Below are 16,237 nucleotides of genomic sequence, written 5' to 3'. Positions count from 1 at the left end.
GGCACAATGAACGGTGCAGAGCACTATATGGGGCACAGCTATGGGGAAATAATGAACGGTGTAGAGCACCGTATATGGCACAGCTATGGGGAAATAATGAACGGTGCAGAGCACTATATGGGGCACAGCTATGGGGAAATAATGAACGGTGTAGAGCACTATATGGCACAGCTATGGGGAAATAATGATCTATTTTTATTTTTGAAATTCACCGGTAAATGCTGCATTTCCACCCTAGGCTTATACTCGAGTCAATAAGTTTTCCCAGTTTTTTGTGGCAAAATTAGGGGGGTCGGCTTATACTCGGGTCGGCTTATACTCGAGTATATACGGTACATTAATTAAAATGCAAATTAAAAAAGATGCAAATGTCCACTTGCCAGCAATGAAAAAGAAAAAATAATCTCCAGCATGGATCTTCTAAAAAGTCAATTTATTGAAAACACTTTAAAATGCAAACATTTGCAAAAAAGAGATGGGGGTCCCAGGTGGTCAACGCCGACGCGTTTCGACCATCAGGTCTTAGTCATGGCATGAAAATGGAACCACATATTAACATTTTATACAACACAGAACACTAAAACAACAAGTGCTTAGATTAAAACTCAGGTGGGCAATCAGAACATTCATTAGATTAACCCCCTGTGAACCGCAAAAGAGAAAGACATGTCTATGGAAAAAGAACCACAACGGTGTATCAAAAAATTACATTAGCCGGAGTAATAGAACCAATTCACAGTGTGTACAATATTAAATATCACCTTCTTATGGAGGAAAAAAAAAAAAAAAAAAAAAGGGGTATGTTAAATAAAGATATGAAATTACTACATTAATCTAACTGCAAAATGAGGTCAAGACGTTTATTCAGCCCTAAGGGCACCCTTGACTGTAGAGAAAATATCCAAAAGGATTCACGATTTAATATCTTACGTCTATGGTCACCGCCTCTAGGAGGTTTATGCACTTTTTCAATAGCAGTCAGTTTAATCATGCTGGTATTACCTGCATGGATTGTTTTGCAGTGGTGAGAGACTGCAGAAATGTGATGTGACGTATTATTAAGTGCAGATTCTGAGATATGCTTACAAAACCTTCTTTTTAGAGGGCCCACTGTGCAGCCCACATATTGCAGTTTACATAAGTCGCATTCTATCAAGTAAATGACACCTTCTGAGTTGCAATTCATGTGCGTTCGAATCGGATAAGTAATGCCTGTCACACTAGAGGTGAAACTAGTAGTTTTTCTTACGAAATTACACGTTTTACACGGGTGGTGACCACATTTAAAAAAAACCTTATATGTTAACCAGGCACTATTTCCTGCAGTCAATTTACTGTGGAGATAAAGACTCGGGGATAGGATGTCACGTAAGGAAGGTGCTTTTTTGGCAAGATATCGTATGTGAGTACGATCTAAAATATGTGCTAGCTTCACATCATTATATAAAATAGGAACATACTTTTTCACAATTTGAATTATTTCTGCATACTGCGGACTATAAACTGTGGAAAAATTTATCGTACTCAGAGAGTGAGAGGCAGACTCTGTGTGTTTATTCTCATTAAGCCTTTTTCTTTTAATTTTTTTCATTTTATTATTATTCTTGTTGGGGTTCCTAGAAAGAGACCCTGAATCCTCATTATCACTCCATAATAAAGACTTCCTATCAATGTCTTTTGTCACTGATTTTGCTCTGTGTAGCATCCAATTAGGATAACCGCGATCTTTAAGTCTGAAAACTGCAGACTCAGTTTCCTGTGTGAATTGTGCATCTGAACTACAATTTCTTTTAAGCCTGATAAATTCACCCACTGGTATATTCTTATGTCCACTTGCTCACATAGAAGGAGAAAAGTGATTTACACAGGTAATTTCAGATGAACCAGATTTATTAAGAAGTGTGTAATTCTCTCCAAGTCCGCTCTCGCCATTACATTGCCCTCTCAAGGTACAAAAATAAAGTCTCAGTCAGACTGCAGGTAATCACATTTTTTTTTCATGCCACCTATGATGTATATTACCAGGTTGGTGGCTTCTTAATATACAACTAATATTCAAACTGAGGTCTTCGCAGCTGTCCTGGTACTGTATAACAGACCGTGACCTCACAGAGTTTTTTTTAAAGTTTTTAAAGTGGAAATCACTTCTGGAAATGCATCTTTGAGACTTTTCCAGACTGTCCCCTCATACATTTCCCCTCCATACTGTCCCCCCACACATTTCTCCCACATACTGTCCCCTCACACATTTCTCCCTCATACTGTCCCCTCACACATTTCTCCCTCATACAGTCCTCTCACACATTTCTCTCCCATACTGTACCCTCACACATTTCATTCCCATACTGTCCTCTCACAAATTTCTCCCTCATACTGTCCTCTCACACATTTCATTCCCATACTGTCCCCTCATATATTTCCCCTCCATACTGTCCCCTCACACATTTCTCCTACATACTAATTACAACAAAAGGTCACCACGGTACCTTATACAGAATGGGATAAGTAAGAAATTGGAAAAGACCGTTCCTATATGTACCTAAAGACTTGGGTGCACAAAAGGATACAACAAGTAATGCATAACCAATCTGGGCAGGATATATTGATTGCAAGTCACTACCAAACAATGATAATGTCGATCAAGCACCAGGGAAAAAGTAGCACAATATGTCCCAATCACAAAAAACTTTTTTCTATGTGTAAAAAGGGAACACTTACTGATGTGATGTGGTTGCAGTACCGGTACTGTGTCTTGTCTGCGTCATGGCGTGCTGGCGAAGGAGACAATCAGCTGACTCCTAGTGCAGGTGTGCACATTGCTGCGTGAAGCACACTGACGTGCAGTGCCTCCGTAAATGCCGTCCAGAGTCGGGGGTTCAATCGGCGATGCAGGGTTAGTGGAAGTCTGGGGAGCGTCCTCCCTTGCTGGACTGATACCACTGCGTGCGCCAGAAAGACTAGACGGCGGGCCTCGGCCGAAGGCGCCGCTAGACTGTAGCGGGGTGTGGAAGGGGCGTGGTCTGGGTAACATCACCAAGGGCTCCACGCCCCTTCCACACACCGCCACAGTCTAGCGGCGCTGATTGTCTCCTTCGCCAGCACGCCATAACGCAGACAAGACACAGTACTGGTACTGCAACCACATCACATCAGTAAGTGTTCCCTTTTTACACATAGAAAATGTTTTTTGTGATTGGGACATATTGCGCTACTTTTTCCCTGGTGCATGATCGACATTATCATTGTGTGGTAGTGACTTGCAATCAGTATATCCTGCCCAGATTGGTTATGCATTACTTGTTGTATCCTTTTGTGCACCCAAGCCTTTAGGTACATATAGGAACGGTCTTTTCCAATTTCTTACTTATCCCATTCTGTATAAGGTAGCGCGGTGACCTTTTGTTGTAATTTTTGTTTGCCTTTTCTTGGTACTGACAGACTGAGCGCAGCAGCTGTCTAGGCACCTGCAGCTATAACCTATATTCAACGCTTTTTGGGAGCGCCGGTGTGCCTAACATTGTTTACCTTTTTCTCTCACATACTGTCCCCTCACACATTTCTCTCCCATACTCTCCTCTCACAGATTTCTCTCCCATACTGTCCCCTCACACATTTCATTCCCATTCTCTCCTCTCACACATTTCTCTCCCATACTGTCCCCTCACACATTTCATTCCCATTCTCTCCTCTCACATTTCATTCCCATACTGTCCTCTCACACATTTCTCCCTCATACTTTTACATTTCTCCCACTGTCTCCCCTCACACTCTCCCCCCATACTGTCCCCTCACACACTTCTCCCACATACTGTCCCCTCACACATTTCTCTCCCATTCTCTCCTCTCACACATTTCTCTCCCATACTGTCCCCTCACACATTTCATTTCCATACTGTCCTCTCACACATTTCTCCCTCATACTTTTACATTTCTCCCACTGTCTCCCCTCACACTCTCCCCCCATACTGCCCCCAAAATATGGTATTAACAAAACATAATTCCTGCCTTTTTTTTACTTTTTTTACCCAGCTAATCCCTGACCTAAATAAATTATTTATACTGTATATTTTGTTTTAATTAGAGTAGTAATAAATTTCTGATATTACTGCTGAACCCCATACTAAGTGGTATGGTACAATGGTGTGATGCTGTGCTGACAGGGTTAACTTCAGAGCTCTTTCTCTCCAACAGCAACAATGTTCTCCCATTGGTTCTAAAATGAATTCTGGGTATCCAAAGTATATAAAAAAGTTTTAATATGTTGTAACTACCATCAAGGTGAAGTTTTAAGTGTTAACACCTCCCCTCGATTGCTCAAAGGAGGGCAGACTAGTATAAGGGGCTCAGCCAAAAGTCTATGGGTCTGTCCACAGTCCACTTACACCTGACTCAAGCACAGGTGCTCTTCCTATTTCGGGGTCTCTTTTTGTGTGTTTATTTGCTTTTTTTCACACTGCCAGTCTGGATGAAGCTTCAGTTATCTCCCATAGAGGCCTAGTCCTGACTACTTCCAAAGTTCTGGCTTTATTTCCTTAGAGATTTAGCAAGATGACAACCTTTCATAGGCAGCATTAGCCCGAACCATTTATTTATTTATTTATTATACATTTCTTATATAGCGCCATCATATTCCACAGCGCTTTACAGACATCATCATCATCATCATCACTGTCCCCATTGGGGCTCACAATCTAAATTCCCTATCAGTATGCTTTTGGTGTGTGGAGCAAACCGGAGAGCCCGGAGGAAACCCACGGGAAGAACATACAAAATCCTTGCAGTTATTGTCCTTGGTAGGATTTGAACCCAAGAATCGTAAGCAGGAGCAAAATTGAATAATCCCTAGAAGGGTAGAAGAACATTCTCCTGTTGTGAGATGTAATGACAGACAGCTGCTGTGTAGTATAGAGCAGAGCTGAGTGCAATTACAAACACTTCTCACAGCAGTCAGTGTGTATGTCGGGGAGGGGGGAATAGAACTGAGCTGGGTGTGATTCCAAACACATCTCACAGCAGTCTGTGTGTGTGGTGGGTTGGGGAATAGAACTGAGCTGAGTTCGATTATAAACACATCTCACAGCGGTCAGTGTGTGTGTGTCGGGGGCGGGGGAAATAGAACTGAGCTGAGTGTGATTCCAAACATCTCACAGCAGTCAGTGTGTGTGGTGGGTTGGGGGAATAGAACTGAGCCAAGTGTGATTCCAAACACATCTCACCGCAGTCAGTGTGTGTGTCGGGGAAAATAGAACTGAGCTGAGTGTGATTCCAAACACATCTCACAGCAGTCTGTGTGTATGGTGGGATGGGGCAATAGAACTGAGCTGAGTGTGATTACAAATACATCTCACAGCAGTCAGTGTGTGTGGTGGGATGGGGGAATAGAACTGATTACAAACACCTCTACAGCTGCAGCTCTCCTCTCACAGTGCTATCAGCTGTCCCCTTACACTGACTGCCCTGAGGTGTATCCCCTTCCTCTCCACTCTGACTGCAGTGATAAAAGTTTCAATAGGTGTTTGTAATCACATTCAGCAATGCCATACAATACACAGCAACTGCAGAGAGCAGGGCTATCATTACATCTCACAGAAGAAAGCATGTTCTTCTGACCTCCTGTGGGCATGTTCTTTTTTTACTCTGCATGATGCTTACTGCTTATAGACTATTCCTTCCAGAACTGCAATCACCGTTTCTCCTAGCAAGTTCTGGACCTTACAAGAGAAAACTATTGGGTGTAATGCTACGTGGTATGACGGTACCTCTCCTCTCCAGATCTTCTCTCCCGTACTCGATGTATTCCTCCAGAGCGCTGGTGCATTCATCCTTTAGATAATGTTTGCTGATTGTTACCGCTTGTACATCCGGATGGTTGGCTCTCTGTGTGGTGATCTGCGCCTGCGCCATAGTGGGGACATATGTCCACGTCTTTGTATCTAGCGCCATAAACTCTCTCCCGTCATATCCGTGCTGCTCGTATCCAGTGATGGAGCCGTCATCTCCCCGCTCACAGCCGTACATTAACTGATAGATATGGAAACCTGCACACAACACAGGGACATGTTACACGTCTCATACTACCTCATTGCTACGTTATTACTTGTACTTACAATTTTATGTGTAAAGTTCCTGAATATAAGCTCCAACAATGAGAAGGTGCAAACAAATGGCTAAAGAATAATCAACTTTATAGAGGCTTTATAGAGGCTCTCACACACACAAAGGGGCCCCAACTCTGTGTCATACGTGATGTAAGCCATGTCTGGTGTTGTTTCTCCTGCTGTCCAGTGTAAAATACTGCCTATACTTGAGTATAAGCCGACCTGAGTATAAGCCGAGACCCCTAATTATGCCACAAAAAACTGGGAAAACTTAATGACTCGAGTATAAGCCTAGGGTGGGAAATGCAGCAGCTACTGGTAAATATCAAAAATAAAAATAGATACCAATAAAACTAAAATTATATATATATAATTCTCCATACAGTTTATGATGGACCCCATAAGATGCTCAATATTATGTCCCATGTAATGCTGTAGAAAAACAGAAAAACTTTTCAGCTCACCCAGTAGAAACATTCGTCCGAGGTCCACATAATATCCGAGCAAGGAAAAAACATCTCTGTCTGACGTTGAAACGTGTGCACATGGAAAAAAAATCCAGCTCCAGAAATAAAAAGTATCAAAAATTTATTTAAACATATTAAAATTTGGGAAACTGCTGACAAGCGAAAAATTTTATCATTTGGATGGAAGCTACCATGTAGTCGCTGGACGCGTTTCTAGCACAAACGGCACTCAGCGTTTTTATTGGGAAAAACCGCGAAAAAACCGCAACGTGTGAACACAGCCTTAGACTTCAGCCAAAAGCAGTTTCCCAAATTTTAATATGTTTAAATACATTTTTGATACTTTTTATTCCTGGAGCTGGATTTTTCTTTCCATGTGCCCATATAATGCTGCACAAAGGTTAATAATGGCCCCATAAGATGCTCCATAGGAACATTTGCCCCATACAATGCTGCATAAAGGTTGACTATGGCCCCATAAGATGCTCCATAGAAACATTTGCGCTTACAATGCTGCATAAAGGTTGATTATGGCCCCATAAGATGCTTCATAGAAACATTTGAGTCGCCCACCAGGGCTTGGGGTACTCGGTGCCGGGTCCAGTCGCACTTAAAGGGGATGTCACAGTGGCTGCGAACCGGTCCGTGCCCTTGGACTCAAGCTGATGGGGATGGACTTTTAAGGGTATTTGGTAATAAAGTCTATTGTTCATGATGCCACCTGTGGTGTTCGGTCAGTAGGGACCGACGCCGCTTAAAGGGGTCCTCTGGGGTGATGGTATGGCGGGTGGATGGTGATGCTTCCCACAGGTGAAGCAGGGTCCTCAGGGCTCCCAAGGTGTATGAAAGAGATGATGTGTTGCCGGTGAATAACGGAAGACACAGGGTTGCAGTCTTTACCTGATTTACTGGTGGTAGCAGGCCACAGTCCAGGGTATTGGCAAGATGTACAGAAGGAGTCCAGGCAATCCAGAAACAAGTGGAAATCCCCTTGGCAGGTCAAGTTGGGAGCCTTCCACTATGTGCTGCTTTTCTGGTCCCTTGCTTCTCCTGTCCTGGGACTGTACCTGCTCGGTAGGCAGCTTGAGCCTTTCTCTTAAGGTCTCAGGCGCAGTGACTCCAGGCTCTAACTGCTGCTGTACCTCAAGTGTTGTACGGGCAGTTTGCATGTAGTTCTATGCTCTCCGCTTCTGCTATGGGGTTTGCAGCTCTCCACAGCCTCGGGCTACCGGTCCCTGGTCTCTGCACTGTGGCTCTTAGGAGGCCCACTTGCATCCTCCTTGAGCCCTCACTTTCTCCTCTGCTCCTCACTTGTTGCTGTCTGGTCCAGACTGAACTTGTCTCTCTTAGACATCTGCTGTCTCTGGTGTTGTGAATTCTGTGGTCGAGCTCCCTCCTGTGGTCACAAGTGGTACTTCGGCTGTTTCTGTCTATGGGCTTCCGTTGGTGGATGTGAGTGGTACTGCGGCTTCTGAGTTTCCTTCCTCAGGTGATGAGGTTAAGTCGTTAGGTGCTGCTCTATTTAACTCCACCTAGTGCTTTGATCCTTGCCTCCAGTCAATGTTCTAGTATTGGTCTTGCTTCCTCCTGGATCGTTCCTGTGGTCTGTCTATTCTGCAATAGCTAAGTTTTGCTTGTGTTGTTTTTGTTTGCTATTTTTTCTGTCCAGCTTGCTATATTGTTTTTCTTGCTTGCTGGAAGCTCTGGGACGCAGAGGGAGCACCTCCGTACCGTTAGTCGGTGCGGAGGGTCTTTTTGCCCCCTCTGCGTGGTTGTTTGTAGGGTTTTGTGTTGACCGCAAAGTTATCTTTCCTATCCTCGGTCTATTCAGTAAGTCGGGCCTCACTTTGCTCAATCTATTTCATCTCTGCGTTTGTATTTTCATCTCTACTCACAGTCATTATATGTGGGGGGCTGCCTTTTCCTTTGGGGAATTTCTCTGAGGCAAGGTAGGCTTATTTTTCTATCTTCAGGGCTAGCTAGTTTCTCAGGCTGTGCCCGAGGCGCCTAGGTCTGGTCAGGAGCGCTCCATGGCTATCTCTAGTGTGGTATGATAGGATTAGGGATTGCGGTCAGCAGAGTTCCCACGTCTCAGAGCTTGTCCTATGTCTTTTGGTTATTGTCAGGTCACTTTGTGTGCTCTGAACTTCAAGGTCCATTGTGGTTCTGAATTACCTAATCATAACAGTACTGGAGGCCCAAAGTACTAATGCTTCTCAATAGAGGGAAAAAAGAAGTTCTGAGACAATTTTTTTTTCTTTGCACTGTGTTTTGCCTTTTTTTCCCCTAGACATTTGGGTAGTTCAGGACACAGGTGTAGTGATGGACATTAAAGGTCTGTCTTCATGTGTGGATCATCTCACTGCAAGAGTACAAAATATTCAAGACTTTGTGGTTCAGAATTCTATGTTAGAACCAAGAATTCCTATTCCTGATTTGTTTTCTGGAGATAGAGCAAAATTTCTGAGTTTTAAAAATAATTGTAAACTGTTTCTGGCTTTGAAACCTCGCTCCTCTGGTGACCCAGTTCAACAAGTTAAGATCATTATTTCTTTATTACGTGGTGACCCTCAAGACTGGGCATTTTCCCTTGCGCCAGGAGATCCTGCATTGTGTAATGTTGATGCGTTTTTCCTGGCGCTCGGATTGCTGTATGATGAACCTAATTCGGTGGATCAGGCAGAGAAAAATTTGCTGGCTCTGTGTCAGGGTCAGGATGAGATAGAGATTTATTGTCAGAAGTTTAGAAAGTGGTCCGTGCTCACTCAGTGGAATGAAGGTGCGCTGGCAGCTATCTTCAGAAAGGGGCTCTCTGAAGCCCTTAAGGATGTCATGGTGGGATTTCCCATGCCTGTTGGTCTGAATGAGTCTATGTCTTTGGCCATTCAGATCGGTCGACGCTTGCGTGAGCGTAAATCTGTGCACCATTTGGCGGTATTATCCGAGCATAAACCTGAGCCTATGCAGTGCGATAGGATTTTGACCAGAGTTGAACGGCAAGAACACAGACGTCAGAATGGGCTGTGTTTCTACTGTGGTGATTCCACTCATGCTATCTCCGATTGTCCTAAGCGCACTAAGCGGTTCGCTAGGTCTGCCACCATTGGTACGGTACAGTCAAAATTTCTTTTGTCCGTTACTTTGATCTGCTCTTTGTCATCTTATTCTGTCATGGCATTTGTGGATTCAGGCGCTGCCCTGAATTTGATGGACTTGGAGTATGCCAGGCGTTGTGGGTTTTTCTTGGAGCCCTTGCAGTGTCCTATTCCATTGAGAGGAATTGATGCTACGCCTTTGGCCAAGAATAAGCCTCAGTACTGGACCCAGCTGACCATGTGCATGGCTCCTGCACATCAGGAGGATATTCGCTTCCTGGTGCTGCATAATCTGCATGATGTGGTCGTGTTGGGGTTGCCATGGCTACAAGTCCATAACCCAGTATTAGATTGGAAATCAATGTCTGTGTCCAGCTGGGGTTGTCGGGGGTACATGGTGATGTCCCATTTCTGTCTATTTCGTCATCCACCCCTTCTGAGGTCCCAGAGTTCTTGTCTGATTACCGGATGTATTTGATGAGCCCAAGTCCAATGCCCTACCTCCGCATAGGGATTGTGATTGTGCTATCGATTTGATTCCTGGTAGTAAGTTTCCTAAAGGTCGACTGTTTAATTTATCTGTACCTGAGCACGCCGCTATGCGGAGTTACGTGAAGGAGTCCTTGGAGAAGGGTCATATTCGCCCGTCATCGTCGCCATTGGGAGCGGGGTTCTTTTTTGTGGCCAAGAAAGATGGTTCGCTGAGACCTTGTATAGATTACCGCCTTCTAAATAAAATCACGGTCAAATTTCAGTACCCCTTGCCGCTGCTATCTGATTTGTTTGCTCGGATCAAGGGGGCTAGTTGGTTCACCAAGATAGATCTTCGTGGTGCGTATAATCTTGTGCGTATTAAGCGGGGCGATGAATGGAAAACTGCATTTAATACGCCCGAGGGCCACTTTGAGTACCTAGTTATGCCTTTCGGACTTGCCAATGCTCCATCGGTGTTTCAGTCCTTTATGCATGACATCTTCCAAGAGTACCTGGATAAATTCCTGATTGTATACTTGGATGATATTTTGGTCTTCTCGGATGATTGGGAGTCTCATGTGAAGCAGGTCAGAATGGTGTTCCAGGTCCTGCGTGCTAATTCTTTGTTTGTGAAGGGATCAAAGTGTCTCTTTGGTGTTCAGAAGGTTTCATTTTTGGGGTTCATTTTTTCCCCTTTTACTATCGAGATGGACCCTGTTAAGGTCCAGGCCATCTATGATTGGACCCAGCCTACATCTCTGAAGAGTCTGCAAAAGTTCCTGGGCTTTGCTAATTTTTATCGTCGCTTTATCTGTAATTTTTCTAGTATTGCTAAACCATTGACCGATTTGACCAAGAAGGGTGCTGATGTGGTCAATTGGTCTTCTGCTGCTGTGGAAGCTTTTCAAGAGTTAAAGCGTCGTTTTTCTTCTGCGCTTGTGTTGTGTCAACCAGATGTTTCGCTTCCGTTCCAGGTCGAGGTTGATGCTTCTGCAATTGGAGCGGGGGCTGTTTTGTCGCAGAGAAGTACTGATTGCTCGGTGATGAAGCCATGTGCCTTCTTTTCCAGGAAGTTTTCGCCTGCTGAACGTAATTATGATGTGGGCAATCGAGAGTTGCTGGCCATGAAGTGGGCATTCGAGGAGTGGCGTCATTGGCTTGAAGGAGCTAAGCATCGCGTGGTGGTCTTGACTGATCACAAGAACTTGACTTATCTTGAGTCTGCCAAACGGTTGAATCCTCGTTGGTCGCTGTTTTTCTCCCGTTTTGACTTTGTGGTTTCGTACCTTCCGGGCTCTAAAAATGTGAAGGCGGATGCCCTGTCTAGGAGTTTTGTGCCCGACTCTCCGGGTTTGTCTGAGCCGGCGGGTATTCTCAAAGAGGGAGTAATTTTGTCTGCCATCTCCCCTGATTTACGGCGGGTGCTGCAAAAATTTCAGGCTAGTAAACCTGATCATTGCCCAGCGGAGAAACTGTTTGTCCCTGATAGGTGGACGAATAAAGTTATCTCTGAGGTTCATTGTTCGGTGTTGGCTGGTCATCCTGGAATCTTTGGTACCAGAGATTTAGTGGCTAGATCCTTTTGGTGGCCGTCTCTGTTGCGGGATGTGCGTTCTTTTGTGCAGTCCTGTGGGATTTGTGCTCGGGCTAAGCCCTGCTGTTCTCGTGCCAGTGGGTTGCTTTTGCCCTTGCCGGTCCCGAAGAGGCCTTGGACATATATCTCTATGGATTTTATTTCGGATCTCCCCGTCTCTCAAAAAATGTCGGTCATTTGGGTGGTTTGTGATCGCTTCTCTAAGATGATCCATTTGGTACCCTTGTCTAAATTACCTTCTTCCTCTGATTTGGTGCCATTGTTCTTCCAGCATGTGGTTCGTTTACATGGCATTCCAGAGAACATCGTTTTTGACAGAGGTTCCCAGTTTGTTTCGAGGTTTTGGCGAGCTTTTTGTGCTAGGATGGGCATTGATTTGTCTTTTTCCTCGGCTTTCCATCCTCAGACTAATGGCCAGACCGAACGAACCAATCAGACCTTGGAAACATATCTGAGATGCTTTGTTTCTGCTGATCAGGATGATTGGGTGTCCTTCTTGCCTTTGGCTGAGTTCGCCCTTAATAATCGGGCCAGCTCGGCTACCTTGGTTTCGCCGTTTTTCTGCAACTCTGGGTTCCATCCTCGTTTCTCTTCAGGGCAGGTTGAGTCTTCGGACTGTCCTGGTGTGGATACGGTGGTGGACAGGTTACAGTAGATTTGGACTCATGTAGTGGACAATTTGACCTTGTCCCAGGAGAAGGCTCAACGTTTCGCTAATCGCAGACGCTGTGTGGGTCCCCGACTTCGTGTTGGGGATTTGGTTTGGTTGTCATCTCGTCATATTCCTATGAAGGTTTCCTCTCCTAAGTTTAAGCCTCGTTTCATTGGTCCGTATAGGATTTCTGAGGTTCTTAATCCTGTGTCTTTTCGTTTGACCCTTCCAGATTCTTTTTCCATCCATAACGTATTCCATAGGTCATTGTTGCGGAGATACGTGGCACCTATGGTTCCATCTGTTGATCCTCCTGCCCCGGTTTTGGTGGAGGGGGAGTTGGAGTATATTGTGGAGAAGATTTTGGATTCTCGTGTTTCGAGACGGAAACTCCAGTATCTGGTTAAGTGGAAGGGTTATGGTCAGGAAGATAATTCCTGGGTCTTTGCCTCTGATATCCATGCTGCCGATCTTGTTCGTGCCTTTCATGTGGCTCATCCTGGTCGGCCTGGGGGCTCTGGTGAGGGTTCGGTGACCCCTCCTCAAGGGGGGGGGTACTGTTGTGAATTCTGTGGCAGAGCTCCCTCCTGTGGTCACGAGTGGTACTGCAGCTTCTGAGTTTCCTTCCTCAGGTGATGTGGTGAAGTCGTTAGGTGCTGCTCTATTTAACTCCACCTAGTGCTTTGCTCCTGGCCTCCAGTCAATGTTCTAGTATTGGTCTTGCTTCCTCCTGGATCGTTCCTGTGGCCGTCTGCTCTGCATAAGCTAAGTTTTGCTTGTGTTATTTTTTGTTTTGCTATTTTTTCTGTCCAGCTTGCTTAATTGGTTTTTCTTCCTTGCTGGAAGCTCTGGGACGCAGAGGGAGCACCTCCGTACCGTTAGTCGGTGCGGAGGGTCTTTTTGCCCCTCTGCGTGGTTGTTTGTAGGATTTTGTGCTGACCGCAAAGCTCTCTTTCCTATCCTCGGTCTATTCAGTAAGTCGGGCCTCACTTTGCTCAATCTATTTCATCTCTGCGTTTGTATTTTCATCTCTACTCACAGTCATTATATGTGGGGGGCTGCCTTTTCCTTTGGGGAATTTCTCTGAGGCAAGGTAGGCTTATTTTTCTATCTTCAGGGCTAGCTAGTTTCTCAGGCTGTGCCTGAGGCGCCTAGGTCTGGTCAGGAGCGCTCCACGGCTATCTCTAGTGTGGTATGATAGGATTAGGGATTGCGGTCAGCAGAGTTCCCACGTCTCAGAGCTTGTCCTATGTCTTTTGGTTATTGTCAGGTCACTTTGTGTGCTCTGAACTTCAAGGTCCATTGTGGTTCTGAATTACCTAATCATAACAGTTGAACCCCCAAGTGTTTCACTACTGTTCATAACGCAGAGCTGAGAAAATAAAAATTCTTTTTTTTTTCCACAAAAATTATTTTTTAGCCCCCAGTTTTGTATTTTCCCAAGGGTAACAGGAGAAATTAGTCCACAAAATTTGTTGTCCAATTTGTCCTGAGTACTGTGATACCCCATATGTGGTGGGGAACCACCGTTTGGGTGCATGGCAGAGGTCGGAAGGGAAGGAGCGCCATTTGGAATGGAGACTTAGATGGAATGGTCTGCAGGCGTCACGTTGCATTTGCAGAGCCCCTGATGTACCTAAACAGTAGAAACCTCCCACAAGTGACCCCATATTGGAAACTAGACCGCCCAAGGAACTTATCTAGATGTGTTGTGAGAACTTTGAACCAGGGCTTGGTCCCACAGAATAAATGGAAACATAAGTCATATCTTCCTGACACTGCTGATTACCTATTGTGTCAGTCCTGGCAGCTTATTGTTCTGCTATTCTTAAGGCACAAAGGCGCAGGTTAACTCTAAAGAGAGATTCTAGAGGACAGCAGCCAAAGCACCATTGCTCCAACAGGAGGATTACAGATTTCATCTACTGCCCATCACTGAACCTACGGAGACATTTGAAGACGCATGTTGGGACATTCAGATCACCTGTCCACTTACCTCAATGTACTCCATCAGCTTCCTAAGCTTGCCGCTACCTCCTCTCTGTGGGTGACCATGTAAGGGGGTGCCACGTCCTTACCCCCTTACAGGTGTATAATAGTTATGCTACTATGTATTTCTACGTGTTAGATATATATATATATATACTCTATTTTGTCATATGTATATGTCAGTAGTGTTAGGGTAAGTGTAGGACCCTACATCGGACATAAGATGGGGCATCACATTATACATAGTTTTCTAGGAGGGACTGTCTGAGTCTAGAGCAAAGTATCTTCCTGCAAGTAGTCAGTAGGGGCCTAGTGCCCGTGTTGGGCGGATAACTCCATAACATTAAGCCTGATATCCAGCCATTGAAATCGCAAATGTTCTAATTTCCGGCGAACCAGCGGAAGGGTAAGACTCTATCATTTGCACCATCTTATGTACTTGCTGGGACTGTACTATATGTTTTTGACAGATGGTGATCCAATAAATTATTACTGTAGTATGTACCCTCACCCCATGTTGTCTGAGTAGTATTTTGCCCATGGGGAAGAAGGGGCGTTCAGTGGGATGAGCCCTGGTTCATGCGGTCTTTCTAAAGACAGCCAGGCCAGCAGACAAGAGCATCCACTGACTCTCATGTCTCAACAATTTTGTTTATTTAGCTCAAAAAGTTCCACTTTAGTCTCATCTGACCAGAGCATCTACACATGCTCATTGTGTCTCGTACATGGCTTTTTGCAAACTGCAAACGGGATTTCTTATGGCTTGTTTTAAAAAATGGCTTTCTTCTTGTCACACTTCCATGAAGGCCAGATTTGTGGAGTATACAAGTAATAGCTGTCCTGTGGACAGATTCTCCCACCTGAGCTGTGGATCTCTCCTGCTTCTCCAGAATGAACATGGGCCTCTTGTCTACTTCTATAATTAATGCTGTTGTTTCTTGGGATGTCAGTTTAGGTGGATGGGCATATGTTGGAAGGTTTTCAGTTGTGACATACTCCTTCCATTTTTGGATGATGGGTTGAACAGTGCTCCGTGAGATATTCAGAGCTTGGCTATTTTTTTTATAACCTAATCATACTTTACTCTTCTCCACAACTTTATCCCTGACCTATCTGGTGGGCTCCTTGGTTTTCATTATGCTGTTTGATCACTAATGTTCTAAAAAAAACCTCTGAGGCCTTAACAGAATGGCTTTAGTTATAGTTAGAAGAACTTACACACAGGTGGACTCAATTTACTAATTACCGTATTTTTTGCTTTATAAGATGCTCCGGATTATAAGACGCACCCCAAATTTTGAGGAGAAAAATATGAAAAAACTTTGCGGTGCTTCGCTGTGTCCCCGATGCTGCAGGGGCGGGCTCTGCTGACATTTTGTGAAAGGCCAGAGCCCCCCACAAGTTCTTCCATGGTTTCCTGACTCCTGTGAGGCAGTGGACTCCAGGAAACTGGCCGGGAAGAACTTGCGGGGGGCTCTGGCCTTTCACAAAATGTCGGCAGAGCCTCCCGCAGCACCGTGGACACAGCGCAGCACCTCCATCGGGACACAGCGCAGCACCGCCACGGGGACACCCGCAGCGGAACAACGATAAGGTATATCCTCATTATAGAAGCACCCCCATTTTCCCCCCAAATTTGGGGAGAAAAAGTGCATCTTATAATACGAAAAATATGGTATCTATCTCAACGATACTACATGTTCAAATTCTAGAAAAGAACCTACGAAAGGTAACATTGTGATCAAGGCCACTGATTGGCCGAAACGTCTACCGAAATCTCGATCTGCACATGCGCCGCCTCCCAGCGGCCATCTTCCCAGAGTCCACCGCTGCACAGGAGTTAGGAATCCATTAAAGAACTTGCGGGG

The 16,237-nt window shown here is 44.9% G+C and overlaps 1 protein-coding gene across 1 annotated transcript in view; it reads right to left on the bottom strand.

The window, feature by feature from the left end:
* LOC138661539 (class I histocompatibility antigen, F10 alpha chain-like) overlaps positions 1-16,237 on the bottom strand; it is an 82,933-nt gene that overhangs the window by 31,073 nt on the left and 35,623 nt on the right. The window contains exon 3 of the mRNA XM_069746337.1: positions 5,760-6,038. Within this exon, the coding sequence (XP_069602438.1) occupies positions 5,760-6,038 (279 nt within the window). The remainder of the gene's footprint in view (positions 1-5,759; positions 6,039-16,237) is intronic.

The sequence above is a fragment of the Ranitomeya imitator genome, chromosome 2 (genome assembly GCF_032444005.1).
Source record: "Ranitomeya imitator isolate aRanImi1 chromosome 2, aRanImi1.pri, whole genome shotgun sequence".
Classification (NCBI taxonomy): domain Eukaryota; kingdom Metazoa; phylum Chordata; class Amphibia; order Anura; family Dendrobatidae; genus Ranitomeya; species Ranitomeya imitator.
This window is presented reverse-complemented; position numbering and strand designations above follow the sequence as displayed.